At 59.7% G+C, this 27498-nt stretch overlaps 2 protein-coding genes and 1 long non-coding RNA gene across 16 annotated transcripts in view; 2 read left to right on the forward strand and 1 right to left on the reverse strand.

The window, feature by feature from the left end:
• Positions 1-3049, forward strand: part of LOC112133018 (uncharacterized) — a 7477-nt gene extending 4428 nt beyond the window's left edge. For 2 of the 3 annotated variants that reach the window (XR_008524307.2, XR_002914680.3), the window contains 2 exons: positions 1258-1398; positions 2895-3049. This is a non-coding gene — a long non-coding RNA (uncharacterized LOC112133018). Of the gene's footprint in view, positions 1-1257; positions 1603-2894 lie in introns of all 3 variants that reach the window. The other variant, XR_008524308.2, reaches the window with a different exon arrangement.
• On the reverse strand, positions 954-20047 carry SLC26A1 (solute carrier family 26 member 1). Of its 6 annotated transcripts, none has more exons than XR_010139570.1 (2): positions 9453-9733; positions 954-3401 (listed from the first exon to the last, which is right to left on the reverse strand). XR_010139570.1 is itself a non-coding variant. In XM_054553654.2 (2 exons), the coding sequence occupies exons 1-2, from the start codon at positions 14383-14385 to the stop codon at positions 1364-1366; spliced, it is 675 nt and encodes a 224-aa protein (XP_054409629.1). In that variant the 5' UTR covers positions 14386-20047. The 6 variants fall into 6 exon arrangements, 2 of the variants coding, with proteins under 2 accessions (XP_054409629.1, XP_063579333.1); XR_010139573.1 differs by having other exon boundaries at positions 954-1462; positions 9453-9592; XR_010139572.1 differs by having other exon boundaries at positions 954-1476; positions 9453-9592.
• Positions 9667-26647, forward strand: IDUA (alpha-L-iduronidase). 7 transcript variants are annotated; one of them, XM_024245715.3, is made up of 14 exons: positions 9667-9902; positions 10480-10620; positions 22785-22870; positions 23053-23160; positions 23615-23710; positions 23825-24027; positions 24128-24307; positions 24415-24631; positions 24876-25088; positions 25180-25301; positions 25486-25611; positions 25690-25766; positions 26153-26253; positions 26401-26647. In XM_024245715.3, exons 1-14 carry the CDS (start codon positions 9745-9747, stop codon positions 26532-26534), a joined length of 1962 nt encoding a protein of 653 aa, XP_024101483.1. In that variant the 5' UTR covers positions 9667-9744; the 3' UTR covers positions 26535-26647. The 7 variants fall into 7 exon arrangements, 5 of the variants coding, with proteins under 5 accessions (XP_024101483.1, XP_024101485.1, XP_024101482.1 ...); XR_002914681.3 differs by having other exon boundaries at positions 9681-9902; positions 25690-25770; XM_054553652.2 differs by lacking the exon at positions 9667-9902 and adding an exon at positions 18281-18384 and having other exon boundaries at positions 9941-10620.
• Positions 26648-27498: the final 851 nt, after the last annotated feature.

The raw sequence follows: 27498 nt of genomic DNA on the forward strand, positions 1-27498 counted from the left end.
TACTAAAAATACAAAATTAGCCGGGCATGGTGGCAAGTGCCTGTAATCCCAGCTACTCGGGAGGCTGAGGCAGGAGAATCACTTGAACCCGGGAGGCAGAGGTTGCAGTGAGCCGAGATCGTGCCACTGCACTCCAGCCTGGGCAACAAAAGCAAAACCCCATCTCAAAAAAAAAAAAAAAAAAAAAAAAACCAAAAAAACGACAGAAAAATAGAAAAGAAAAAAGAAGAAGAAATGCAAAATAACTATTATAAAATTAGATGCCGGCCAGGCACGGTGGCTCACGCCTGTAATCCCAACACTTTGGGAGGCCGAGGCGGGCAGATGGCCTGAGGTCAGGAGTTGGAGACCAGCCTGGCCAACATGGCTAAACCCCGTCTCTACTAAAAATATTAAAATTAGCCAGGCCTAGTGGTGTGTGCCTGTAATTCCAGCTACTCGGGAGGCTGAGACAGAAGAAACACTTGAACCCAGAAGGCGGAGGATGCAATGAGCTGAGATTGCACCACTGCACTCCAGCCTGGGTAACAGAGCAAGACCTCCGTCTCAAAAAAAGAAAAAAATAAGGCTGGGCGTGGTGGCTCACACCTGTAATCCCAGCACTTTGGGAGGCTGAGGCAGGCGAATCACAAGGTCAGGAGTTCGAGACCAGCCTGGCCAACATGGTGAAACCCTGTCTATACTAAAAATACAAAAAAGTAGCTGGGCGTGCTGGTGGGCGCCTGTAATCCCAGCTGCTTGGGAAACTGAGGCAGGAGAATTGCTTGAACCCGGGAGGCGGAGGTTGCAGTGAGCCAAGATTGTGGCACTGCACTCCAGCCTGGAGGACAGTGCGAGACTCTGTCTCAAAAAATAAATAAATAAATAAAAAGAATAAAATAAAATTAGATGCAAAAATAAATAATAAATTAAGCATTTCTTAAAACTTGACTAATAGCACAAGCACCACAAAATCCAGAAAATACCGAGATTTTTTATTCATAACGGCTTGCTAGGATACCCTTTCATCCACTTTTTATTGTCTCTTTGTACAATTTTGCAATATCATTTTCCAAAGAGAAAAGAGGAAGATGAAAGGTAATCCTCAGGCCCACTAGCATGGCTGGTTTTTTAAAGTGTGATTTGCTTTACAGAAATGTTCTGATGATTGGTTACATCATCCACATGGTAAAGCCTGTTGTGAAATTTGGAGAAAACTTGCTCAGGCTTCTCTCCTCTGCAGGCTGGCCGGGTTCAGGTGCTGCCTTTTTTCCCCAGGTGCTGATCCAAGGCGCCCTCTGGAATGAGCCGTATCCACCGGCTTCTCGTGAGGCTGGTGTGAGGGTCCCACATTCTCTCGTTGATGTCGGCATTTCCTGTTAAATCAGCAAGATCTTTCCTCCTCTTCCAGAAGTTCCTGTGAGTCACTCCTCTGTGTTAGTTGCCATGGATGTTGCTGGAAGCTGTTTCTACCCCAGGACGTCTGGAAGGAAGTGGCTGGGAAGGGCATGGTGGAGGCCACTGACCCGCCGACGTCTCCACAGCTAAACGTCCCCCTGCCAGGCCCCAAAGTGCCCACTGCCTCTCCAGTGCCAGCCCAGCAAGAGAGGAAGCGGAGACGGGGTGGGAGCCCTTGTGGTTAAGGAATCTTTGCTTAGCAAATTTTACAAAACTGTGTGCTGCCTTGGAAGGGGATCTACCAGCTTCCCGTGAATCTGTCCCACTGTGTGGACCTGCTGTGCCGGTGCCGTGACGTGGACCAGGCTGGCACAAGCCCTCTGCAGGTCCACATGTTGGCAGCACCACACTCCCTCCCGAGGCAAAGCTACTGGCCCCTTCTAGCTTCCAGAGCTGATTTCCAGAGACCGCACACCTTTGTTCTAAAATTTGTACCTGGGCTTAGTTTTAGTCAGGTGCGGTAAGGTGGCAGACGTGGAGACGACTTCTTGCGAAGAAGATATATTACATTTCCCAAGAGAAGGGGGCACAGCACACAGGGCCATGGAGTGGCAGGGAGCCCCAGTCCATGGGGGCTCTGCGGGAAGGGCAAATGAGGCAGGGTGCACGCTGCCAGGTGAGATCAGGACGGGGTTGGAGTTGGAGCGACTTCCCTGGGCCCTGGGCTTGGCAGCCCCTGGTAGGCCAGTATCTCGCCCTGGGGTGACTGAGGGCAGGGACACTTGCTTGGTGTGACTGTGACAGGCACCTGTGGGCTCTGGGATGGGTGGTCTCTCCAGGTTCAAGACCCCCAAGGCCAGTGCATTAAGAATACACAAAATAGGCCGGGTGTGGTGGCTCATGCCTATAATCCCAGCACTTTGGGAGGCTGAAGTGGGCAGATCACCTGAGGTCAAGAGATCGAGACCAGCCTGGCCAACATGGTGAAACCCTGTCTCTACTAAAAATACAAAAATTAGCCAGGTATGTTGGCGGGCGCCTGTTGTCCCAGCTACTTGGGAGGCTGAGACAGGAGAATCACTTGAACCCGGGAGGCAGAGGCTGCAGTGAGCCAGGATTATGCCACTGCACTCCAGCCCGGGCAGCAAGAGTAAAACTCCGTCTCAAAAAAAAAAAAAATGCAGTTAATACAGTCAGGACAGGACAGGAAGTAAAGAGAAAAAAATTCTATGCACCTTGAGATATAAGCCAGATTTTTAAGACAAAAACCAAGATTTTGTTTAAGAAAAAAAAGAAAGAAGGAGGGATTACACAGCAGACAGGGGCCATCCTGGGGGGCAGCTTCCCTCCCCTCCTTCCCTCTTATCAGCCAGAGACAGAAACTAAAAACCAGGGTTTAGGGCAGATCAAAGCCGAAACAGAAAGAAGGGATGGGAGTGGGGAGAAAGGAAAAAACAGTAACTGCCTAGATACAAGCAGAGAAAACAAAGACCTAATTTTGCCTGTTCTTTTACCAGGAAAAAATAACAGGTGCCTCACGGTGGGTTTTCACAATCTCGAGGCCGCTGTCGCCCCTTAGGCCCCACACCCTGCACCCAGCAGGGTCTCAACCAGCGACTCCCCAGTCAGCAACCGGCCAGCGTGCGTCATGTCACGCAGATGCAGCCTCTGCTCCACTCAGGACCCGTTTCAGTCACCTGGAAGCCGCAGTTCACTGCCACCTCCAAGGATGCAGCCCACCTTTTCCAGGCTGCGCCGGGACCTCCGCAGACCAGGCCTTCTTCAGAGGCGCGGGCCCACGTGTGTGGAGAGCACCCTCCTACCGACACACAGTCCAGTATCTTTTCATTCTTTTTGGGTTCTGGTGGCAACATATTCCTCATTTCCAAATTTTACGTCCAAATAAAAACCAGCCAGGCGTGGTGGCTCACGCCTGTAATCCCAGCACTTTGGGAGGCTGAGGTGGGAGGATCACTTGAGTGCAAGAGTTCCAAACCAGCCCGGGCAACACAGAGGGACCCTATCTACAAAAAATAAAGAAATAAAAAATTAGCCAGGCGTGGGCTGCCTGCAGTCCCAGGTGCTCAGGAGACTGAGGTGGGAGGCCTGCTTGAGCCTGGGAGGTCGAGGCTGCAGTGAGCCGTGATCGCGCCACTGCACTCCAGCCTGGGGGACAGAGCAAGACCCTGTCTAAAAACAAAATGAATTAAAATCTGCAGGCACTCTCGTTAGTGCCCTCAGAGACTCCACTGTAGAGGCACTGGCAGCCTCTTAGCCGGCTGGCGTCTCTCAGCCACTCCTGACAGCCATAAGCTGCCCAGCGGCTTCCGATGCAAGAACCAGCAAGAACCTGGCCTTGTGCCGTCCACTCTTTTTTTTTCTTTTTGAGACGGAGTCTCGCTCTGTCGCCCAGCCTGGAGTGCAGTGGCATGATCTCAGCTCGCTGCAAGCTCGGTGCACCTCCCAGATTCATGCCATTCTCCTGCCTCAGCCTCCCGAGTAGCTGGGACTACAGACACCTGCCACCACACCTGGCTAATTTTTTGTATTTTCAGTAGAGACGAGTTTTCACCATGTTAGCCAGGATGGTCTCGATCTCCTGACCTCGTGATCCGCCCACCTCGGCCTCCCAAAGTGCTGGGATTACAGGCATGAGCCACTGCGCCCGGCCCAGTGCCGTCCACTCTTAAAACCACAAGTGACTGGCTGACCCCAGGCTCTCCTGGGACAGAGGCTGTCACAGACCCTGAGCCCCTGGCCCCGTCCCCAGCTGCCTGTATGCACTGGGTCACAGGACTAGCACCCCACAAGCTCAGCTTGGCCTCAGAGAGGCCTCTCTAGGCAGGATGGAGGCAAAGCTGCCCCTTGCTGTCTTCCACCTGTGGGAGGGGGCAGCTTCCCCTGTCCTCGGTGGCTTGCCGGATGCCAAGTGTGGGAGGAGGTCACCTCCCGTAGACCCCTGGGCTGCCTGGCAAGCCCTGTGGGACCCTCTGAGCGAAGAAAAATGGGTGCATGCGTGAGGGTACAGTGCTGCTGGCCACACTGCCCGGGGAGCCCGGTGGACGGCTGCTGCTCCACCCCTGCCCGGATGCCCCCGGTGAAAGGCAGACCTGGAAGCAATGTGCCAGGCATGGTCTCAGCCCTGAGTGCCTCCGCCGACCAGTGGCCTCTTCCCCACGTTTATTATAAGCCATTAGGCCATTACCCAAAAGGTGTCCCCTGCAGGGTAGAGACCTGTGTGAATCTCCTGCCTCACAGAGCCCCAAAATCTAAATCAGAATCGCACACGTCTCTACACACAGCAAGGCCTTCCTCCTGGCCTGTCATGGCCAGGTCCATGTGTCTCCCCACACCTCACTGAAACAAACCCTGGGGATACATTTTAGAACAATCTTTCAATCTCTCCTGAGGCCATTACAGCCTCCTCTGTGTCAAATCCCCCTCCGTCTCCATCTGGGATTACACTCAGGGCCCGCCTGGATAACCAGAATCATCTCTACGTCTTGGATGCTTCACGGAACCATGCCTGCAGGCACTCGCCATGTGAGGCGACAGGCACAGGCCTGGACAGGACGGAGGGCGTCTTCGGGAGGCTTTCCTCCCCTCTCACTTCACTTTTCCCTCACAGCACCTGTGCCGCTCTTGCTATAAATCCTAATTCCCCAGAAATATGTGAAACCCTGTAACATGATTGTTTTATGCGGTTACGATTCGTTAGGTTTATACATAATATACCCTTTCTGTTGCTTTTGTTGGGGCTCAGAAAATGACACCCAAGGTGAAGGCCTTGGAAGCCAGGCCTTCTCCTGCCTCCTGTCTCTGGCCCCTCATTGTCCCAGGCAGGTTGTAGAAACCTGAACCCCTTTTCCCCAAAGCCAGCCGTAAACCTAAAAGTATGACTCTAGTAACTTTCCTCTGTCTTTCTGTGTAAAAACTGGCCATAAAAGAATTCTCTGGCCTGCCTTGTTTGACTGTAGGTGGTCAGACCCCTATTCCGGGGCGTTGTGCCCCCACCCAGCAGAAAGGAGAGCTGCAGAGAGAGGCCTCCAGGAACGAAGCAGACAGGCCTCACTGGGCCCCCCGGGAGTCTGTTAGCTTGTCAGATCTTAACCTTTCGTCCAATCCCATTTCCAGACTTCACTGAACCTGAGTATAAAAATGCAGTTTCCCCTGCGCCTTTAGGTCTTTGCTCTGAAAGCTCCTGTGTCACATAAAACTACAATCCAAGAAATCTGTGTACCATTTTAGTGAAACTTCAGAGAGGCAGGGGAACTTTTCCCTTCCCGTCTGCACTCTTCACTTCTTCCTGCACCTCTGAGCTGGGATTTGGGTGGGACATCCTTCCTTCTACTTGAAGTACACCAATTAATATTGTCTTTTCTTTTTGAAACAGGGTCCCACTCTGTTGCCCAGGCTGGAGTGCAGTGACGCGATCTTGGCTCACTGCAGCCTCTGCCTCCTGGGTTAAAGCAATTCTCCTGCCTCAGCCTCTCAAGTAGCTGGGATTACAGGGATGCGCCACCACACCTGGCTAATTTTTTTTGTATTTTTGTGGAAATGGGGTTTCACCGTGTTGGCCAGGCTGGTCTCAAACTCCTGACCTCAGGTGACCTTAGCTGATGCCTATAATCCTAGCACTTTGCGAGGCTGAGGCGGGTGGATTGCCTGAGGTCAGGAGTTTGAGACCAGCCTGGCCAACATGGTGAAACCCCGTCTCTACTAAAAACGCAATTAGCTGGGCATGGTGGCAGGCACCTGTAATCCCAGCTACTCGGGAGGCTGAGGCAGGAGAATCGCTTGAACCTGGGAGGCGGAGCTTGCAGTGAGCTGAGATCCTGCCACTGCACTCCAGCCTGGGCGATACAGCGAGACTCCATCTCAAAAAAAAAAAAAGCAAAAAACAAACTATCAGCTACTACCCTTTCAAATACCGTTTCTGCCCCATTCACCCCGTTATTTCCGGCTGGGAATCCAATTACACTGTTAGACCTTTTTACCACGTCTGTTCTGGAGTGTCTGTTATTTTTCTCTCCGTGTTTGAGGATGAATATTTTTTACAATTTATCTTCCAGTTCTTTAATTCTCTCTTTAGTTGGATTTTTTTTTTTCCAGATGGGGTCTCACTCTGTCGCCCAGGCTGGAGTGCAGTGGCGTGATCTCTGCTCACTGCAACCTTTGCCTTCTGGGTTCAAGCAAAATTCTCCTGCCTCAGCCTTCTGAGTAGCTGGGATTACAGATGCATGCCACCACGCCCGGCTAATTTTTGTATTTTTGGTAGAGACAGGGTTTCACCATGTTGGCCAGGCTGGTCTCAAACTCCTGACCTCAGGTGATCTGCCCGCCTCAGCCTCCCAAAGTGCTGGGATTACAGGCATGAGCCACCTTGCTTAGCCTAGTTGGATTTAATGTGCTGTTAAACCAATTCCTTATGTTATCAGCTTTACTGAGATATGATTTACATACAATAAAATGAAGCAAGTTCAAGGGTATCATTCAATAAATTTTTACTAAGTTTCATGAGGTTTTAATATTTTTTTCAATGTTTTCATTTTGAAAAATTTTGAATTCACAGAAAAGTTGCAGTAACAGTACATAGTTTTCACCCAGGTTCACCAATTGTTAATATTTTGCTACCTTTGCTTTTATCTCAGTCTCTGTATGTAATCTAAATTGTTGTTTTTGCTTTAATTTCCAGAGCAATTTTGGTTACAAATCTAATGATTTTTCACCTCTAAACACTTCAGCATAGATCACAAATGAACAAAAAATCTCCATTCACAACCGTGATGCAATCATTGAGTCATTTAATAATTCTGGAGTTTGGCCCGGCGTGGTGGCTCACGCCTGTAATCCCAGCACTTTGGGAGGCTGAGGCGGGTGGATCATTTGAGGTCAGGAGGTCGAGAACAGCCTGGCCAAGATGGTGAAACCCTGTCTCTGCTGAAAATACAAAAATTAGCTGGGCGTGGTGGCTCACGCCTGTAATCCCAGCTACTCAGGAGGCTGAGGCAGAGGTTGCAATGAGTTGAGATCGCACCACTGCACTCCGGCCTGGACAACAGAGTGAAACTTCGTCTAAAAAAACGAAAACAAAAAATTCTGGAGTTTATCATTGGTAGAATTTTGTTGCACAATATACAAGGCATATTCCAAATTGTGAATGTCCCCGTCACGCACTTTATAATAATTTTTTCTGACCCGGATCCATTCCAGCACTGTGCAGTGAGGACTTCTGTTTCTGTTTTGTTTTACCTTCCTCCAGGGAAGGTGTACTTTTCTGTCCGCAGGTGTCCAGGTGAGCGGCTCACCTTAATTCTCTCAGGGCTTGAGGTGATTTAAGGCTGGCTTCAGTCCCTGCAAAGACAATTCTGTTTCTGGTTCACCTTTGCTTTTAGGGGATAGAACTTTGGGGTCCCAAGAAAAGCCCAAAGTCTTTACCAGGCCCCCCTGCCTGAGCCTCGACTTTTGTCCTGTGGCCACAGTGTGGTCCTGTGGCTACAGTGTGAGGAACGCAGCAGCATGTGGCCATGTCTTGTGTGGCTGGGATACACTGCAGAGGTGTGGAGTCGCGGCCCCAAAACTGGCCCCGCCCCCTCCCGGCTTGGCCCTGCAGAGCCCCGTGGCCTCAGAGCTCCCAGTGCCCTGGACCGTTCTGTGCAGCGCTCTCCAGTTCTGATGGTTGCTCTCAGGAGGCGGCTGGTCTGAAACAATTCAGTTTCCATTGCTGTGCCCTGCACCACGGTGTGGGACTGGTGGTTTCTTACTGTTTTTTTCAGTTCTCTGACGCTTTGAGGAATTGTTTTTAAAGCGGTTTATCTACCATTTTAGTTGTTTTCTCTGGGGTCGTTGGACTGAGGGTCTTACCCCGCTGTTCCTGGAGACAGTTCTGTACTGGCATGGTTTTTCTCGCCTTTCCCTCCCTTTCTTACCTTTTAGTTTTCTATTGAATTTTATTTTTTTGTATTATGTTTTTCCTCCTTGCTAATTTGGCATATATACACACTATTTCACTTTTAAATGGCTAATCACTTTTAATGCAATTTCAACGTAAGAAGACCTAATGTTAAGCAATATTTTAACCCCTCTCCCCAAAATAAAAAGACCCAGAACACTGTAACTCTAATTATCCTTCTCCCAACTTATAGAGGATTATTATCCAGTATTTTCATTTTGTTAGTAGACTGTTCTATCTTTTTTTCTTTTATTTTTTTAGAGATGGGGTCTCATTTTGTCAACCAGGCTGCAATGTAGTGGTGTGATCACAGCTCGTCTCAGCCTTGAACTCCTAAGCTCAAGCAATCTCCCACCTCAATTTTGTGGGTAGCTGGGGCTCACAGGCATATACCATCACATCTGGCTAAATTTTTTTTTGTTTGTTTGTACAGATGGGGTCTTGATACGTTGCCCAGGCCGATTTCAAACTCCAGGCCTCAAGTGATCCTCCCGTGTTGGCCTGCAATTCCAAAGTGCTGGGATTGCAGGTGTGAGCCACCGCACCCAGCCTGTACTTCCCATGATTATTTTTATACAATGTTTGCTTGGATTCACACAGGCATACTGGACTACAGTTGTCCCGTGGTATCCTCGGGGTATTGGTTCCAGGACCCTCACAGATACCAAAATTTGTAGGTGCTCCAGTACTTGATATAAAATGGCGTGGTATTTGCACGTTACGTACGCACATCCTACTGTGTACTTTAAATCAAGATTACTTATAATCCCCAAAACAATGTAAATGCTCTGTAAATAGCTGTTATACTGTATTGTTTTAAAATGTGTATTATTTTGTATTGCTTTGGCTTAAAAACAATATTTTCAGTCTGCTTGGTTGAACCCATGGATCTGCAGCCAAGTGTAAGGAGGGCCCAGTGTGCTCTTCTGGGGTAATTCCCCTTCTTGCTAAAGCGCACGCTTTACTCAGGAGGCTGGGGTGAGAAAATCGCTGGAGCCCTGGAGATGGAGGTTGCAGTGAGCTGAGATCGCGCCACTGCACCTCAGTCTGGGCGACAAAGCAAGACTCTGTCTCAAAAACACACAAAAACAGAGAAAAACAAGACAGTAATGGCTCAACTCACATAGCACCAATGGGCGAAGCGTTCTTCTGAGCGCCTTCCGAGTCATCGGTCCTCAGAGCAACCCCTAAGGCCTGCAAGGAAGCGGGGCTCCAAGCCCCGCCGAGCTCCTGGCTCCGCCAGGCTCCCCGAGGCTCCCCGAGGCTCCCCAGCCCCTCCCACGCAGCCATCGCCCCCACCTCACCAAGGCCCCGCCCCGCGGCGGCGGTCACGTGGGGGGCGCGCCCAGACTCCGACCCGGAGGCGGAACCGGCAGTGCAGCCCGAAGCCCCGAAGTCCCCGAGCACGCCCGGCCATGCGTCCCCTGCGCCCCCGCGCCGCGCTGCTCGCGCTCCTGGCCTCGCTCCTGGCCGCGCCCCCGGTGGCCCCGGCCGAGGCCCCGCACCTGGTGCAGGTGGACGCGGCCCGCGCGCTGTGGCCCCTGCGGCGCTTCTGGAGGAGCACAGGCTTCTGGTGAGCGTTCCGCGCACCCGCCCGCGGCCTCCCGGACCCCCTGGCCGCACGGGGAGAGCTTCGGCGCCCCCTGACTGCGCACTGTGAGAGCTTCAGAGACCGGAGCTCCCTCCTCTGGGGCCCTGGCTCTCCCGGGCCCGCCCCCCGCCGTGTTTGGGGGTGGGTTCTCCAGCTGAGTGGGCACCGGGACGTGAGCCTGGGCCGCCCCCTGCAGCCCAGGCCGATGCCCGGGATCCTGCTCTTTGCGGTAAACCAGGAGTCTCCCCTGGGAGTGGACGGCCCTGCAGGGGGCCTGGCCTTCCTGTCCCATTCCCTCCACCTAGAGCTGAGGTACCCGCCTGCCTGGCAGGGCCAGGGCCAGGGCTGGCGTTGGCCCCTCGTCTTACTGCTGCTCCCGTTCGCCATGAAGATGGGACCTCCCAACATTCCTGGCCCTAAGGGTCATTTTATTAGTCATTGAACGCACGCGCAGCGCCTGGATCCCGCGCCCGGGCAGTCCTGGGCTTGAACGTGTGTGTCAGCCGCGCTGCCAGCCATGCTGAGGCTCGGGACTGAGCCGCCCCTTTGTTGTCCCCAGTCCCCCGCTGCCACACAGCCAGGCTGACCAGTACGTCCTCAGCTGGGACCAGCAGCTCAACCTCGCCTATGTGGGCGCCGTCCCTCACCGCGGCATCGAGCAGGTCCGGACCCACTGGCTGCTGGAGCTTGTCACCACCAGGTGGGCGACGGGCAGGGACTGGTCGTCCCAGAGCCCCTTTCAGAGGCACAGTTGGGAGGGGCAGGGCTGGGGGCTGCTCGAAAGACCCCTTGTTCCCCCACTTCCCGCTGAAGCACCCTGTTGGGGAGAGCGTGTCCTTGCTGGCTGTGCTGGGGTGAGGGCTGTGTGCTGGAGGGAGCCCCCGCATGGGGCACCGTGGGCTTCCTGCAGGTCTGCCTGGAGGCTCAGGGTTGGCTGCGCTGCACCTGGCTCCTCATGCACCCATGAGCATCCCTGTGTGTGTTTGCTGGCCGGGCTGGGCAGGGCCACTGCACCTGAGGGCTGAGCGGAGGTCTCACTGGTCACAGCACCCCTGACGCTGGTGCAGGTGGCCACCCTGTGAGGGGAGGCACGAGGTGTGAGGGGCACTTGGGTGTGTGGGGCCTTCTGGAAACACAGAGACCCTCATACACTTGGCTAGGGCCGCTGGCTCCTACCAGCAGGGTGGACACCGGGCAGGCCTGGGCATAGGGAGTCCTCTTGGCACCTTGGAGGCTTCATGATGGTGGGGGACCCTTGTTCAAATAAGATGTCAACCCCGAGCGTCAGGCCAGGCCCATCCCTTCTGAGTTGAGGGACGGCGCATCGGGGCCCAGCCAGCACCGTGGGCCAGCCTGTCTCGGAGGCAGAGGTTCTTGATTTCTGAGTGTTTGGGTCTGGCGTGTGATCAGAGGGGCTCCTTTCCCAGTTGGGGTTCCCCGGTTTCCCCAGGGCAGCTGTGGCGCAAGAGTGCAGCTCTTGGGTGGCTCCTCCCTGGGAAGGGACTCAGCAGTGGCTTGCAGACGTCTGCCGTGGGCCCCCAGGAGAGAGCAGCGGCTGCTGGGCAGGCCTGGCCCTGCTACAGATGGGCATCAGTGGCCTCCAGCTCCCTGTGGCCGGCTCGTGCCGTCTGCACGGCGTCGTGCACACTGAGGAACAGCTGCTCCTCCTCGGCTGTGTCCCCGGGGCCCTCCCCGAGGAAGCCTCCTCTGCTCAGAACGTCTCTCACAGGGGGGCTGCAGCAGGCTAGCAGCAGGCTGATGCCCAGGGCCCTGTAGTCTCGGCGCAGGTCCTGCAGCGTGCTCACACCAGCTGCATCCAGGAACAGCAGTGGGGCGCAGTCGATGACCACTGTGTGGAAGCCGGCCGCCGCGGGCACCAGTGCAGCCCCGCTGCTAACCGGGCCCAGGTCCTCGCCCTGGGCAGGGCCTCCCTCACCGACCCCCCTCTCTGAGCCCCGCTCCTTCCTCCTGGCAGCCACGCACCCTGCGTCCAGCCCCGTGAGGCTGTAGAGTGACCGCAGGAAGAAGTCCTTGTTGGCATAGTACAGCGGCCCCCCAAAGCGGAACACCCGCACGCCGGGCTCGGGGACGAGGCCCTCAAACTCTGTGGTGTCCTCGTAGAAGGCCGAGTCCCCGATGCGGGCCAGCAGGGCGGTGCGTGGGCGTTGGGTGCGGCCGGCCAGGCTGAGCAGCGAGAGGATGACGCCGGCCAGCAGCCCGGCCTCTGTGCTGACCAGCATACAGGTGGCCGCAGTGCCCGCCCAGACCAGCGCGTCGGCCGGGCTCATCCGCCACAGCCGCGGGAGGTCCCACACCTTGCGCAGGGCCCCCCGCAGGCTGACCACGATGACGCAGGCCAGCACGCTTCGCTGTAGGTCGTGGAACAGCGGTGCCAGCGCCAGCAGCACCAGCAGTACCACGGTGGCGCTGACCACACTGGACAGCTGTGTCCGGCAGCCAGTGGCTGTCTTCACCAGGCTCTTGGCCAGGGCGGCGCTGGTGGCGAAGCAGTGGAGGAAGGCAGGTAGCACGTTGCAGCAGCCCACGGCCAGCAGCTCCTGGTTGGCACGCACAGAGTAGCCGTGACTGCGGGCGAACATCTCCGCCAGCGAGATGGAGAAGGCGGCGCCCACGAGGGCCAGGGCCACGGCATCCAAGGCCACACGCTGCATCAGCCTGGGCTCTGGGACCCGAGGGGGCATGAAACCCGTGGGGATGTCGCCAGCCACGCTGGAGCCGAAGCGCTTGTGGAGCTGCCCGAAGTGCGACACGAGTGTGGCCACCATGATGACCAACAGCTCCGTGGGCAGCGGCACCCTCAGGCGGTGTCGGTAGCGGTCTGAGAGCTCCTTCGCGGCTAGCAGCACCGCCAGGCACACCGTGCTGGTGACCACGTCGCACACGTTGGCCTGCCCGGCGCCGCGCAGCAGGCTCAGCCACGTGAGGACCACCATGCCGGGCCCCTGGTGCCGTGGGATCCGCACACCCAGCAGGTGTTTGAGCTGCGAGGTCAGGATGGTCACGGAGGCCCCCATGGCAAAGCCGTCGAGCAGTGGCTGAGAGAGGTAGGCGGACACGAAGCCCAGCCGGAGGACACCCATGAGGACCTGCGGACGGAGTGCGGTCAGGCCAGCAGGCGCCTGGCGGGAGCCACGTGCCCCTCACCAGCACCTGGCGTGGCCCGAGGGGTGGTGGTCACGGCACAGGACCTGACAATTCTGTGTTGCAGCCCCTTGTGTTCCAAATCAGACTCCTCACACGGGCCTGTGTTCTGGCTCCACGCGTGCTCATGCCTGCAGACGCTTATGACATCCACATGAGCGTCACACGTGCACACAGCTGGCCATAGACACATCTAACTCTTGTCACGTGCAGCAGCCCGTTTTATTTCAGAATTAAGATCTCTGGCATCAGAAGGCAGCCCCTTCCTCCTGCTTTCTACGCATGGCTTCCCCCACTACCCCCCATACAGATGTGGAGCCAACGGGGGCCAAGGTGGACCGGCCAAGGTGGACAGCACAAGGCAGGAGACCTTCGGGGGTGGGGAGGCCATGCCCCACCCCACCTAGGACAGAAGGCCTGGGAGGCCACATGGCCTCAGTCCGGCACCACTGAGCCACAGCCACACCTGGCCTGCTGGTTCCCACCAAGGCCGTGGCCCACCAGGCTGGCTCCCTGTGCCCCTCCCCTCCTGCACCCACAGCCCCTCTGTGTTGGTGCCTCGCCCTGGGATGCCCCAGCACGCCCCAGCTCTGCCCAAGCCTTGCTGTCTTGGGCCAGCACCTCCTCTGCCAACCCTGTGCTTGCCCCCAGCCTTGCCCTCGTGGATGGCCAGCACCTAAGGGGGGGTGCCCTAGGCCCCTCCCTGTGCCCAAGCAGGGCTCCTCACCTGGTAAAGCCCGGTCATCAGCGTGAGGGCAGTGGCGACGCGGATGGCGTAGCAGTCACGCCCGCAGTCCAGCATGGCAGCCGAGCTGTTGAGGATGCTGCTGTTGGCCCCGGGCTGCAGGCCGTCCTGGGAGGGGTCAAAGCCGGCCAGCTGGAGCTCCCGGTCCACCACCTGCCCCACCATGAGGCAAAGCAGGCTGAAGATGCCCACGGAGACGTGCCGTGAGGTGCCCATGAGGAAGTAGATGAGGTTGGCGAAGAAGGACGTATAGAGGCTGTAGATGGGCTGCAGCCCGGCTAGCAATGAGTAGGCGATGGCCTGCGGCACCAGGATGATGCCGATGACCAGCCCAGACATGACGTCGCCTGCCAGGTACTCTCGCGGGCGGTACTGACGCAGCCAGCGCGTGGCGGGGAGCAGGTCCTGCACCAGCGCCTGGGCGCACAGCACGCTGCACGAGCAGCTCTGCCACAGCCTGGCCTTCAGCATCTCAAGCAGACCCTGGGGTGCTGGGCGCTGCCGTCGGACCAGCACCAGCCCTCTGCCCTGCTGCAGAGGCTCAGGGGACTCGTCCATCCTGCTGTGTCAGGTCCTGTGGCCAACCTGCAGCTGAGAAGAGGGCATGGTCACAGGAGCCCCCGGATCCAGGGCCAAACGACAAGGTCCCGGGCAGCAACGGGCCCCTTGGGGTGGACACCTCGCCCACCCAGGGCCGGGGATTGGTGCTGGGCCTTCTCCCGGCAGTGCGGGCCCCAGTCCCATGCCCGGTATGGATGGACGCCGGGCACTGCTGGCTCCAGAATCCATCGTGGGGTGAGATGGGATTACGACACCAAGCCCATGCCATGGGGTGTGCTGAGGCCAGCAGTGCTGAGGGGCAGTGTGGCGGGACCCTGTCCAGGCTCAGCTCTGGCCCACTGGCTCTGCAGTTCCTGTCTGAAACCCACCCAGTAGCCTCCTGAAGCTTACCTCCCCAATGGGGATGGAACAGGCTGGGCTGCCAGCACGCACACATGTGCTTCGGGTCAGAATGTCACAGTCACTGGACACAGGTGCAGGCAAGCCTGAGTCCAGATGCTCTGTGTCCACCTCCCTGGCTCCCCAGGTTGGCGAACGGTCCTGCTGTCCACCCCATGCCCACACCAGAGCCCTCCCTCCCCCATCCAAACCATTGCCTGCTCTCCTGGAGACACCTCCACCCACCCCTCTGTCACCTGCCCTGTGGGTCCTGGGGCTGGCGGAAGTCTCAGGAAGAGGCCTCCTATGTCCCTGCCAAGCTTTGTGGGTGCTGGGACCCTAAGTCTGCCAGGGGGAGCAGTGCTCAGACACTAGCCTAGCCCATCCGCCTGGCCTTGGGACAGAATTCTGAGAATATACCTAGACGGGGGCCCCATCAGGGCCAGCTGGGAGGGGAGGAGGCTGACTGGCGTCTGTCTCCCCTGTCCAGACAGTTCTGGGACGTGAGGCGCCCTTTTTCCCCGGCTGCACCAGCTCACTGTGGAACGGCCATGACACACTGTCCTGAGGCAGCACCAAGAGGGCCCAGCCCGCTGCACACAGCCACCCTGGGCCGGCAGAGCCGGAAGGGCACCTGACCTTTCCCTTGACCTCGGAAAACACCGTGGCGTTAGGGAGGCGGTGCTTAGAGGCCTGACCGGTCCCACGTGAGCCCTTGGGTCTGTCCTGTTTGCAGGCTCCAATGTACTTTCACTTTAAACATTCTTCTCAGTGACGTTAGGCAAAGACTTTGCTCCCAGGACACCCTGCAGCCTGGGCTGAGCCTGCTGTTTGCACGCTGGCCCAGGGTGTGGGAGCTGCAGTCTCCTGGTGGGTGTGTTGGGGGAGTGAGCCCAACCTGGTAGGTTGACACGTGCAGGCTGGGCACAGAGCGGGGGTCCTGGCCCTCAGGCAACATTGCAAGAGTTGTGTCCCCTTCCCTGGAAGACCCCACCACACTGGGTCTCTGGATGCCCTGAAGCCCACCCCAAGCCCCTGGGGTCCAGGTGTGTGGAATGGGGACAGTAGGGCCACCTGCCTTGAGCCTGAGGGTGCCCCTAAGAAACCACAAGTCCAGGGCATTTCTGGCCTCGGCTCCCACACCCCCGTCTGCTGCGGCTGAGATCTGGGCCCAGGATGGTTCTTACCTGAGGGAGTCCTCCCAGGCGCGGAGGGCCCTGGGATGTCGAGGGGCTGGCAAGACCACCAAGGACCGCAGGGCCCTCTGGCTCCCGCGAGCGGCGGGGAGAGTAGGGGGTGGTGGCTCTGGCGCCGACCTGCAGGCAGTGGTCTGTGCACTGGACTCTGTAGTTAAATTATTTACCTACAGATTGCTGAGTCACGGGTTTCTCCAGCCATGTTACCTGATCGGCTAATCCGGGAGTTGAACTGTAATCAGGGGCTTGTAGTAGTTAGAGCTGTGTGGGCCTCTGATGAGCTCCCAGCCGCCCAGGAGCGGCTGCAGCTGTGGCTCTGCAGCCCTGCCTGGAGGGCTTAGGGACCAGCGGGAGGCGGGGGCTCAGGGGCTGAGCACAGGCAAACCTTCAGCTCTGGGGTCTGGGGTCGAGTGTAGCAGCCTTCAAACCCAGGCGGGGCTGAGGGAGGGTTGGTCTCCATGTCCAGTCGCTGGACACCCTCCTGGTCCTGCAAGGAGCCAGCCTAGTCCAAGCTGGAGCAGGGCAGAGGCCGACAGCCGGCTCAGCACAAGGCTGCCGGTATGTGGTGCTCACCGCCCAGGGCAAGGGCTGCTGGGGTCAAGGTGCCATGACTGGCCAGGATTCCTGGTCTGACCGTACCCAGCGCCGACCCACAGTGCCTGGTCACCCTCACGGCTCCTCTGCCCTCCCCTCTATCACAGGCTGGGACCAGCAGTGCCTGCCTCATAGGGCTGGGGTGAGGATAAATGATTTTTTAAAGTGAACTAAATTAGGCCCACATGTGAAAATAAGGGTAAGCTGCTTTTTAAAAGGAATTATTAGCCAGGCACGGTGGTTCACTCCTGTAATTCCAACACTTTGGGAGGCCCAGACAGGAGGATCGCTTAAGGCCAGGAGTTCAAGACCAGCCTGGTCAACATAGTGAGACGCCCCCACCACCTTTTCTTTTTTTTTTTTTTTTTTTGAGGCGGAGTCTTGCTCTGTCACCCAGGCTGGAATGCAGTGGTGTGATCTCGGCTCACTGGAAGCTCCGCCTCCCGGGTTCACGCCATTCTCCTGCCTCAGCCTCCCGAGTAGCTGGGACTACAGGCGCCCGCCACTACGCCCGGCTAATTTTTTTTTTGAGATGCAGTCTTGCTCTGTTGCCCAGGCTGGAGTACAGTGGCATGATCTCAGGTCACTGCAAGCTCTGCCTCCCGGGTTCAAGTGATTCTCCTGCCTCAGCCTCCCAAGTAGCTGGGACTACAGGCGCCCGCCACTACGCCCGGCTAATTTTTTGTATTTTTAGTAGAGACAGGGTTTCACCATGTTAGCCAGGATGGTCTCAAATCTCCTGACCTCGTGATCCACCCGCCTCGGCCTCCCAAAGTGCTGGGATTACAGGCTTGAGCCACTGCACCTGGCCGCCCCCCGCCCCCCAACCTTTACAAAAATTAAAAGTAAAAAATTAGCTGGGTGTGGTGGTGTGTGCCTGTATCCCAGCTACTCAAGCGGCTCAGGCGGGAGCATGGCTTGAGTCCAGGAGTTTGAGGCTGCCATGAGGTATGATTGCGCCACTGCACCCTATCCTAGGCTACAGAGCAACAGCCTGTCTCAAAAACAAATGCTATCATTGGCCCAGCACTTTGGGAAGCTAAGGTAGGACGATCGCTTGAGCCCTGGAGGTCCAGGCTGCAGTGAGGTATGATTGTACCACTTCACTCCAGCCTGCAAGTCTTTTTTTTTTGAGATGGAGTCTCACTCTGTTGCCCAGGCTGAAGTGCAGTGGCGCAATCTTGGCTCACTGCAGCCTCTGCCTCCCAGGTTCAAGCATTTCTCCTACCTCAGCTGCCTGAGTAGTTGGGACTACAGGCGTGCGCCACCATGCCCGGCTAATTTTTGTATTTTTAGTAGAGACGGTTTCACTATGTTGGTCAGGCTAGTCTTGAACTCCTGACCTCGTGATCCACCTGCCTCGGCTTTCCAAAGTGCTGGGATTACAGGTGTGAGCCACCGCGCCCGGCCAGTTCTGTCTCAAAAAAAAAAAAAAAAAAAAAATTCCTCGGGAGCCTCAGGTTCCCCCCCCCGACTTTGACAGTGAATACTGGGTGGGAGCCTGCACTGGGCACCTGTGGCTGGAGAGTGAGTGTAGCAAGGAGCTGCAGCCCTCAGTGCTCTCCCATCCCAAGGGAGACCAGGAGGCTGCGGTGGGTCCCTCAGGTGGGGCTGGAAGGCCAAGCCAGCCCTGGCACCTTGGGCAGCCTGACTCTGTCCTGGGAACAGAAGCCACAGGCTCTACTTCTCCTGTCCACGTGGGATTGATGCCGAGGGTCTTGCAGAACCAGCTGATGTGCCGGGGTTCCATTCCCCCAGGACGAGGACACTGACACTGATGGGGCAGAACCCCGGAGGGAGGAGACCCTGGACACTCACCCCACCAAAGGTACCTCCTCGTGGAAGCCGTCTGCCAAGCCCTGCTAGTTCACCACAGCCCTGGGTGAGCCCAGGGAAGACTGGGCTGCAGTGCCCCCATTTGGAGGTGAAATGGGAGTGGAATGTAGTTGGGGTGGCCAGAGAGTAGGAGACATCCTAAGTGTGAGATGTGGACAGGGCTGAACGCTCCAGGGTCTTGTACCCCTGAGTGTGAGATGCGGGCAGAGCTGAACAGTCTCCAGGGTCTCGTACCCCTGAGTGTGAGATGCGGGCAGGGCTGAACAGGCTCCAGGGTCTCGTACCCCTGAGTGTGAGATGCGGGCAGGGCTGAACAGGCTCCAGGGTCTCATACCCCTGAGTGTGAGATGCGGGCAGGGCTGAACAGGCTCCGGGGTTTCGTACCCGAGTGTGAGATGCGGGCAGAGCTGAACAGGCTCCAGGGTCTCGTACCCCCATAGCCTCCACCTGGGATGCCCTCTCCAAGTCTGATTTCTCCTGGAAGCCCTGCCCTGTCCTCCAGAGTCTGAGCCCTCGCTCCCACCCCAGCCCAACTTGGGCCCCAGTGGTTCCTGGGAAGCAGCTGTTTGCCCAGCAGTTGGGAGCTGTGCTGTAAGAAGCGGTTGGCCAGTGGGTGGGGTAAGGCAGTCATGCAGGGCCTCAGGCCCCTCCCTGGGACAAATAAGGGCCCCTCTGGGTGCAGCCACCAGCAGGGTTGTTGGAGAACTGGGGAGACCCAGGGGGCTGGGCTTGTTCCCTCAAGGTCTCCCTAAATGAGGCAGGGAAGACCTGGGTGCTACAGCAGGGATGGGGTGGGCAGTGCCACCTGGGGCCACAGAAAAACCTGGAGTGGGAGGTGGCCCTTCCCCCCTCAGGAAGGGTGGTGGAGGTTTCCAGAGGTTGGCTTATGGGGACCCGTGGTGAGGTTTTAGGCAGGTGAGCATAGTTCAGGAACAGCCTCAGCCGCACTGCAGGGGCCTGGCCTCAGGGGTCTTCTGCAGGCATTGGGCCTTATGCCCTTTTAGTCCACACCTAGGCTGGGTGTCTAAAGCAGGTGAGCTCATCACTGTAGGATCCTTGGAGCCTGACCTGCCCCCTCCCACGTGTCTCTGCCTCAGTTTCTCTGAGCATTGAGGCAGTGGCTGGTGCTGCCCTGTGGCCGGGCCCAAAGGCTGAGTGCCCAGGGGTCCAGGGGCCTTGCTGGCCAAAGAGAGTGGGTAGCCCATTCTGCCCAGAGCCTGTGTACGTGCAGGGCTGCCAACACCTCCTTCCTTCCCTGCTTGGCCCACGCAGGACAGGGGGCTTGGGGGCCTCAGCAACTGGGACCTACCTGAACCCCTCTCCCGCCTGAACCCCTGGCCAGTCTTGTATCACACGCTTACTTCCTTAGTTTTGTCTTTAAATCGGCCGTTTTACATTGGAGTCCATTTACTGGGAAAGGAGACCTTGTATTCTTGCCTCCCACCCGTGGGAAGAAGCCTGGCCGACAGGGCTTTGGGACCGGACCCGAGTTGATTCCCAGAGACCCTCCCGCGGGTGGGCGAGCTCGGAGGTCTGGAGAAGAGGCGGCCCTGGCCCGCACCCTCTAGCACCTGTGTCCCCTTCGTCCTGGCCACAGCTGCAGATTCTCCCAAAAGGCGCGTCTGTACCCGCCCCGCGCCCCCAGCCCAGCGGGCCCGGCCTCCGCCCCTGCCCCGCACTCCCACCCCCACCCTCAGGAGCGCGCGGCCCTGCTCCCCACCCCGCGCGGTCTCCCCCCACCGCCTGCGAACCCCCATGCACGCGCGGCCCCGCCCCGCGCACTCACCAGGCCCGGCAGGCGCGCGGTCTTCGCGGCGCACGCGCTCGGGCCCAGGGGCGGGGACGTGGGGACCCGGGCGGCCGCCCAGCGGCGGCCGCGCGGTGAATGAGCCCGTTGTGCGGCCGCCGCGGTCCCAGCGACACCCCGCGGAGGGTCTGCCAGGGCTGACGCGCCCCCGCGGCTTCCGTTCCCAGGCTGGGCGGTGGCTTGCGCGCTCCATCTGGCCGGCCCAGTCCCCTCCCCAGCGTCGGTCTCTCAAGGCCCCTCCCAATGGGGACCAGGAGGAGGGTGGGCCCTGGGGCCTGTGGACTGACGCCGGGGTTCCTGGGCCTGGGGTCGCCCGTGGGGGTGGGGATCCCTGTCCCGGGCTCCCCTCGCTGCGAGGCTGGCCCTGCCAGATGACACTCAGAGGCGCCTTGGGTGTCAGGCCAGGGACATCTCTGATGCTGGGGCTCCCCCTCCTGCTAGGGTCAGGGGCTGCCAGGCTATCGCCTTGGGGTTCTGCAGAGAAAAGCTGAAGCCCAGCTGGGCCTTTACTTTCCTCCAGGTCCCCATGCCCCGCTACTCCAACTCCGTGGGACTTTGGAATGCACCTTCTGGGCATTTAATTCTTATCCAAGTACTTCTTAAGTTATACTTCTTTGCTACCAGTGTGTCCTTTGGATGGAGGGGAGGGGAGGTGGTAGGTGCTGGGTGGGGTGGACCCCAGGGACTCCTGCTGCTCCTGCTAGGCACCCAGCCCTGGGTACAGGAGCAGGTGGGGACCAGCAGAGGCCGGGCGGAGCAGGAGCCCCCACCTGAAGGCTGTAGACTCCCGCCAAGGCTCTGCCTTGATCATGTACACCATGGGAGGACCAGAAGGGAGGCGTTGAGGTGTCCAGACCTTTGCTGTGGAGCTGGGGGTGCTGTGGCATGGGGGGATTGACAGACAGGGAGCTGTATAGGGCCAGATTCCGGTCCATGGTGGTAACCCCATCTCCCACCACTGCAGATGTGGCACAAGCCAGCTGCCACAGCAGGTGCACTGCCCCCTGGGCAGCTGTGCTCACCTGTGTGGCGTCCGCAGGAAGCCCTCAGACCCTGGCCAGCCTGGTCTCTGCTTCTCACTCCAGGCTCAAGGCTGGCTGCTCTTCCATTCACCCCACTCCCCTTCCTTCAGGCCAGAAGCATCACCCACAACCCCAGACCCTTGCACAACAGCCTCCTCACTCAGTTCACCCTCAGATGTCCAACTCCACATGGCCAAAACTGAGACCAGCCTCACTCCAAGCTCATCTACCCGCCTAGCTGCCCAAGCTGAAATCCACAGTTGCCCTGGACGACCCCCCCACCCCCCACCTCACCTCAAACCTCATCAGTCCCTCTGCTCACAGCCTGCAGTCACCACCCAGTCTGGGCACCATACCTCTCTGGACGACCCCCACGGCCCCCAGCCAGTCTTCCAGCTCCCACCCTGACTCCAGTGAGCTGCCAGAGGGATCCTTGAAAAATGCCCTGGAAGCCGAGGTGGGCGGATCACGAGGTCAGGAGATGGAGACCATCCTGGCTAACATGGTGAAACTCCGTCTCTACTAAAAATACAAAAAAATTAGCTGGGCGTGGTGGTGGGCACCTGTAGTCCCAGCTACTCAGGAGGCTGAGGCAGGAGAATGGCGTGAACCCAGGAGGGGAGCTTGCAGTGAGCCGAGATCGTGCCACTGCACTCCAGGCTGGGCAACAGAGTGAGACTCCGTCTCAAAAAAGAAAAATGCCCTGGCACTGCTCAGCTCAGAACCCTGAAAGGAATCCCTGTTTCGCTCTGGGTCAGGGTCCCATCATCAAAGCAGTCACTTCCAGACCCCCATGGAGCCTCATATCCCATGATATCCATCCTTATTCTGTCCCAGGCCCACCAGCTGCCTCCCTGCTGCCTGATTATCATGTGCGCATTCCTGTTCCAGAGCCTTTGCACTGGCAATGCCATCTGCTGCCTGGACGTCTTCCTGCTGGCTGGTCCCATTGCATGGTAGCCTTAGATGTCTCCTCAGAAAGGTCCCTCGCTGACCATCAGGCTCCTCACTCCCTGTCGTATCCCCTTCACCAAAGATTCCCATTTCGCTGATGACGCCTGTTCCCTCGGAATGCAGGCCTTGTGGGAATTCATCCCCATCTGCAAGTGCAGTGGCAGGGCGGCCCCCTTCTCCCTTTCCTGCCCACCCATGTTGCCTCTTGGGATGTGGGAGGGGAAATGGGGCACTCCTGGGCCTTCAGGAGGTGCAGAGAACCAGGGTGGGGTGTCCACCAGGTCCTGCCTGGCTCCTGACCCCTGGCCCCTGCTGCTCAGGACCTGCCTGCCTCGTCCCACTGAGCCTCAGGGCCATTCCGAACCCCCACCCCAAGTCTTCCATCTCTTGATGGTGTAGGGTTGGGGGGTCTCCATGTACAGATACTCTAGTTCACACTAGGCCTTCATAGGGTTATTTTCCAAGGGGAAGGGCCCCTCGGGAAGCCGGGATCCGAGTCCTGTGTGGCACTCTGCAGGCTCCCACATACTCCGTTGTGGCCACGGTTCCAGCCTGGAGCATGGAGCTGTGTGGGCACCCTGCTTCCTGACACTGACCGTCCTTCTGCAGGGGGTCCACTGGACGGGGCCTGAGCTACAACTTCACCCACCTGGACGGGTACCTGGACCTTCTCAGGGAGAACCAGCTCCTCCCAGGTGAGCTGTGGGCTCTGCCCTCCCAGCCCTCCTGCACCCCCTTGCCCTGCTCACCCTCTTCCTCACCCAGCCCCTCCGAGTCCTTGGATGTCCATTCAGGGCTGGCCTTGGTGCCGGAGCACAGGCCTGGCAGAGCATGGGTGTCGTGTGGTGAGCGGTGGGGCAGCCCTCCTGTGTTCCAGGGTTTGAGCTGATGGGCAGCGCTTCGGGCCACTTCACCGACTTTGAGGACAAGCAGCAGGTGTTTGAGTGGAAGGACTTGGTCTCCAGCCTGGCCAGGAGATACATCGGTGGGCAAGCGCAGGCCCTGGGCCCCCGGGGTGGGGGTACTCCTGGGCAGGTTGCACCCCTATCACGCAGGCTGCCTGGTCAGGAGATATATTGGTGCGCAGGCGCAGACCCTTGATGGGGGATGGGGGGGGGGACAAGGGATATGTTGGTGGTCGGCGCAGGCCCTAGGGCCCCAGGCTGGGGGGTACTCCTGGGCTTGGTGGGTGGGCAAAGGCCCTGGGCCGCCGGGGTGGGGGGTACTCCTGGGCAGGCTGCACCCCTATCACCCAGGCTGCCGCCCAGGTCTTGGACCCCTTTGAGCCAGGGCTTCCTGATGTGGGGCGGGAGGGTGGCCTGCGTGGAGATGAGGTTCATCTTGAGTCAGACGTCCTTCATCACCTTGCACCCTCCCTCTGTGGGAGTCACTGAGGCGAGATTCACCTGTGCTGGGGGGACAGCAAGGCTCCTCTGCAGGTAGGTACGGACTGGCGCATGTTTCCAAGTGGAACTTCGAGACGTGGAACGAGCCGGACCACCACGACTTTGACAACGTCTCCATGACCATGCAAGGTGTGCACCGCTTCCTGGGGTCCTGCCCGGCTGAAAGGGGGCAGAGAAAGGCAGAGCAGAGGCTAAGCCGCTGGTCCCCAGGGTAGGTGTAGACGCAGCTCTCCGCCGGCCCAGGCTTCCTGAACTACTACGATGCCTGCTCCGAGGGTCTGCGCGCCGCCAGCCCCGCCCTGCGGCTGGGAGGCCCCGGTGACTCCTTCCACACCCCACCGCGATCCCCGCTGAGCTGGGGCCTCCTGCGCCACTGCCACGACGGTACCAACTTCTTCACCGGGGAGGCGGGCGTGCGGCTGGACTACATCTCCCTCCACAGGAAGGTGCGCCCTGCCCCTCCGTCCGCCCCGGGGTTCTGCGCCCTCGGCCGCGGTGCCCCGGGCCGCGCTGACCCTGGTGGTGCTGAGGCGGCCCCGCCCGCAGGGTGCGCGCAGCTCCATCTCCATCCTGGAGCAGGAGAAGGCCGTCGCGCAGCAGATCCGGCAGCTCTTCCCCAAGTTCGCGGACACCCCCATTTACAACGACGAGGCGGACCCGCTGGTGGGCTGGTCCCTGCCCCAGCCGTGGAGGGCCGACGTGACCTACGCGGCCATGGTGGTGAAGGTGGGCCGGCCCAATGCCCTGCGCGCCCCCCAGCCACCTTCCTCCCGGGATGGGACAGGCGAGCGGTGGCCGCGCCACGCAGTCCCAGCCGCCCTGGACACCCGCAGGTCATCGCGCAGCATCAGAATCTGCTACTGGCCAACACCAGCTCCGCCTTCCCCTACGCGCTCCTGAGCAACGACAACGCCTTCCTGAGCTACCATCCGCACCCTTTCGCGCAGCGCACGCTCACCGCGCGCTTCCAGGTCAACAACACCCGCCCGCCGCACGTGCAGCTGCTGCGCAAGCCGGTGCTCACCGCCATGGGGCTGCTGGCGCTGCTGGGTGAGCCGGCGCCGCTGGGGTGGGCCGGCCAGGGCCCTCCAGGCTGGGGAGCGGCTCCTGCGAAGGCCCCGCTGCGGGGAGCGCACTTCCTCCAGCCGCGCGCTTCCCGGGGTCGGCCTCCGCGTGGCGGGGCCTGGGGACTCCTTCACCAAGGGGAGGGGGAGCGAGTGGTGGGAGCCACGGCCCCGGGTCGGGGGGCGGCGGAGCAACGACCCCACGCGGCGACGGCACCCCCGCCCCGCAGATGAGGAGCAGCTCTGGGCCGAGGTGTCGCGGGCCGGGACGGTCCTGGACAGCAACCACACGGTGGGCATCCTGGCCAGCGCCCACCGCCCCCAGGGCCCGGCCGACGCCTGGCGCGCCGCGGTGCTGATCTACGCGAGCGACGACACCCGCGCCCACCCCAACCGCAGCGTCGCGGTGACCCTGCGGCTGCGCGGGGTGCCCCCCGGCCCGGGTGAGCCGGGGTCCCAGGGAGGTCTCTGGCCCCGCCGGGGCTCTGGAGAGGGCGGCCCGGGGAGCCGAGGCCTGAGTGTCCGGCCCGGCAGGCCTGGTCTACGTCACGCGCTACCTGGACAATCGGCTCTGCAGCCCCGACGGCGAGTGGCGGCGCCTGGGCCGGCCCGTCTTCCCCTCGGCCGAGCAGTTCCGGCGCATGCGCGCGGCTGAGGTGGGCGGGCCGCGGAGGGGCGAGGGGCCGGGCCGGGGTCCCAGGGGGGTGGGCGGGGGACGGGGACCAGGGGCGGGGACCCCGAGGCGGTGTGGGTGGGAGGCGGAGCGGTGGGCCGGGGGCGTTCGCCCTGAGGTCGGGCCGAGCGTCCTCAGCTCCCCTGAGGACCCGCCACTGCGCCCAGGACCCGGTGGCCGCGGCGCCGCGCCCCTTACCCGCCGGCGGCCGCCTGACCCTGCGCCCCGCGCTGCGGCTGCCGTCGCTTTTGCTGGTGCACGTGTGCGCGCGCCCCGAGAAGCCGCCCGGGCAGGCAAGTGGCAGTCCCCTAACCCGCGCCGCGGCCCGGACTCCGCCTCCCCGACCCCATCACAGCCCCTCCCTCCCCCAGGTCACGCGGCTCCGCGCCCTGCCCCTGACCCAAGGGCAGCTGGTTCTGGTCTGGTCGGATGAACACGTGGGCTCCAAGTGCGTGAGTGGGGCCGCCCCTCCCCCTGCCTGGTCCTAGGCAGGTCCCTGGGTCCCGACCCCTTCACCCATGCGGTCACTCGGGCCACTTGCCGTGGTCCAGCAGCTCCCTCCCTCGCCGCCCTGCGTCCCTGCCCTTCACCCCACACACTGTGGGCCACGCGCCAGCTCCTGCCAGTGGGGTGTGGGTTCACCTAGGGGACATGAAATGGACATTCGGGCTCCAGCTCTCTCCTGTCTGGGCAGGAAGAGTACCCGGGCGCTGGGGAGGTGCCGCCGAGGGGCTTGAGGGAATGGGGCTGTGGGTCCACGCGGCCCTGCCCTGCCTGCTCCCACCTTTGAGGACTGTCTTGATCCCAGCCTTGATCTTGGCCTGACCTCCCCAGGTGCCTGTGGACATACGAGATCCAGTTCTCTCAGGACGGTAAGCCGTACACTCCGGTCAGCAGGAAGCCATCGACCTTCAACCTCTTTGTGTTCAGCCCAGGTGCGCCCACCACCCGCTGCCCTGGACTCGGCCACCCCATTCTTGGGCCTCAGGGCAGTACTGGGTGGGGGCCTCCAGAAGCCTGGGGTCAGGGGGCTTTCGGGTGGGGGCAGGTTCCAGTTGGCACACGTGTCCCCTTGTCTCCAGACACAGGTGCTGTCTCTGGCTCCTACCGAGTTCGAGCCCTGGACTACTGGGCCCGACCAGGCCCCTTCTCCGACCCTGTGCCGTACCTGGAGTTCCCTGCGCCAAGAGGGCCCCCATCCCCGGGCAATCCATGAGCCTGTGCTGAGCCCCAGTGGGCTGCACCTCCACCGGCAGTCAGCAAGCTGCGGCTGCACTGTGCCCACGCTGCCCTCCCATCACCCCCTTTGCAATATATTTTTATATTTTATTGTTTTCTTTTATATCTTGATACCAACGCCCCCTTTAAAGCGGCTTTGCACATGTCAGTCTCGGGCTGAGGCTCTGTGGCTTGGCCCTGGGCACATTCCAGGGCAGCCTCCAAGGGTAAAACCCGGTGGCTGATGAGGACCCAGCTGGAGCAAGGCCTCTTTCCCCCTCACTCCCACTCAGACCACCCCCAAGCCTGGACCGGAAGCGTGTTGAGCCCCTGGGTCAGGCTGGGGAGCCAGCTCAGCCCTGCCCACCCAGGGGTTTCTGGGATCACCCCTGGTGAGGTGGCATGCTGGTCCCTTGCTTGCTTTCTTGTTCTGTAGAGTGGGGAGCTGAGGTTGCATGAGGGAAGACTCCTGTACCCCAGCACGGTGGAGGATGGGATGGGGGCACGCCTGTGCCACCCAGGCGGTGGCCAGCAGAAGGAAACAGTAGTGTCCGCCACGGTCTGTGTCTCCCCACCACGGATTGTCTTGGCTCTGGATTTGAGACATGGCAGGGCCAGATGAGGACAATTTGATGACTGTTTACAGAGATGGAGGCAGGGTGCCAGGAAGCCACGGGGGAGCCCCCAGGGCACTCAGCAGTCCAGGCAGGGCTGGGCGTCCTGGCAAGGAGCAGGGACCTTCTGCTCAGGGGTGTGACCAGCCTGTGGGTGCTGTGCGCAGGACCCCGGGAAGCAAGGCCCCAGTCTCTTCCCTTGCTCCAGCATCCTCCCAGGGCCACCCTTGGCTGCACTCAGCCAGAGGGCTGGGGCGCAGGGACCCCACAGGTTTCCCTGGAGGCTGTCAGGGGCTCCGGTGGGGGCGGGGGGTGAGCCCGCTGGCTTCATTGCACCTCCCAAAGCCC

This window comes from Pongo abelii, chromosome 3 (assembly GCF_028885655.2).
Source record: "Pongo abelii isolate AG06213 chromosome 3, NHGRI_mPonAbe1-v2.0_pri, whole genome shotgun sequence".
NCBI lineage: Eukaryota > Metazoa > Chordata > Mammalia > Primates > Hominidae > Pongo > Pongo abelii.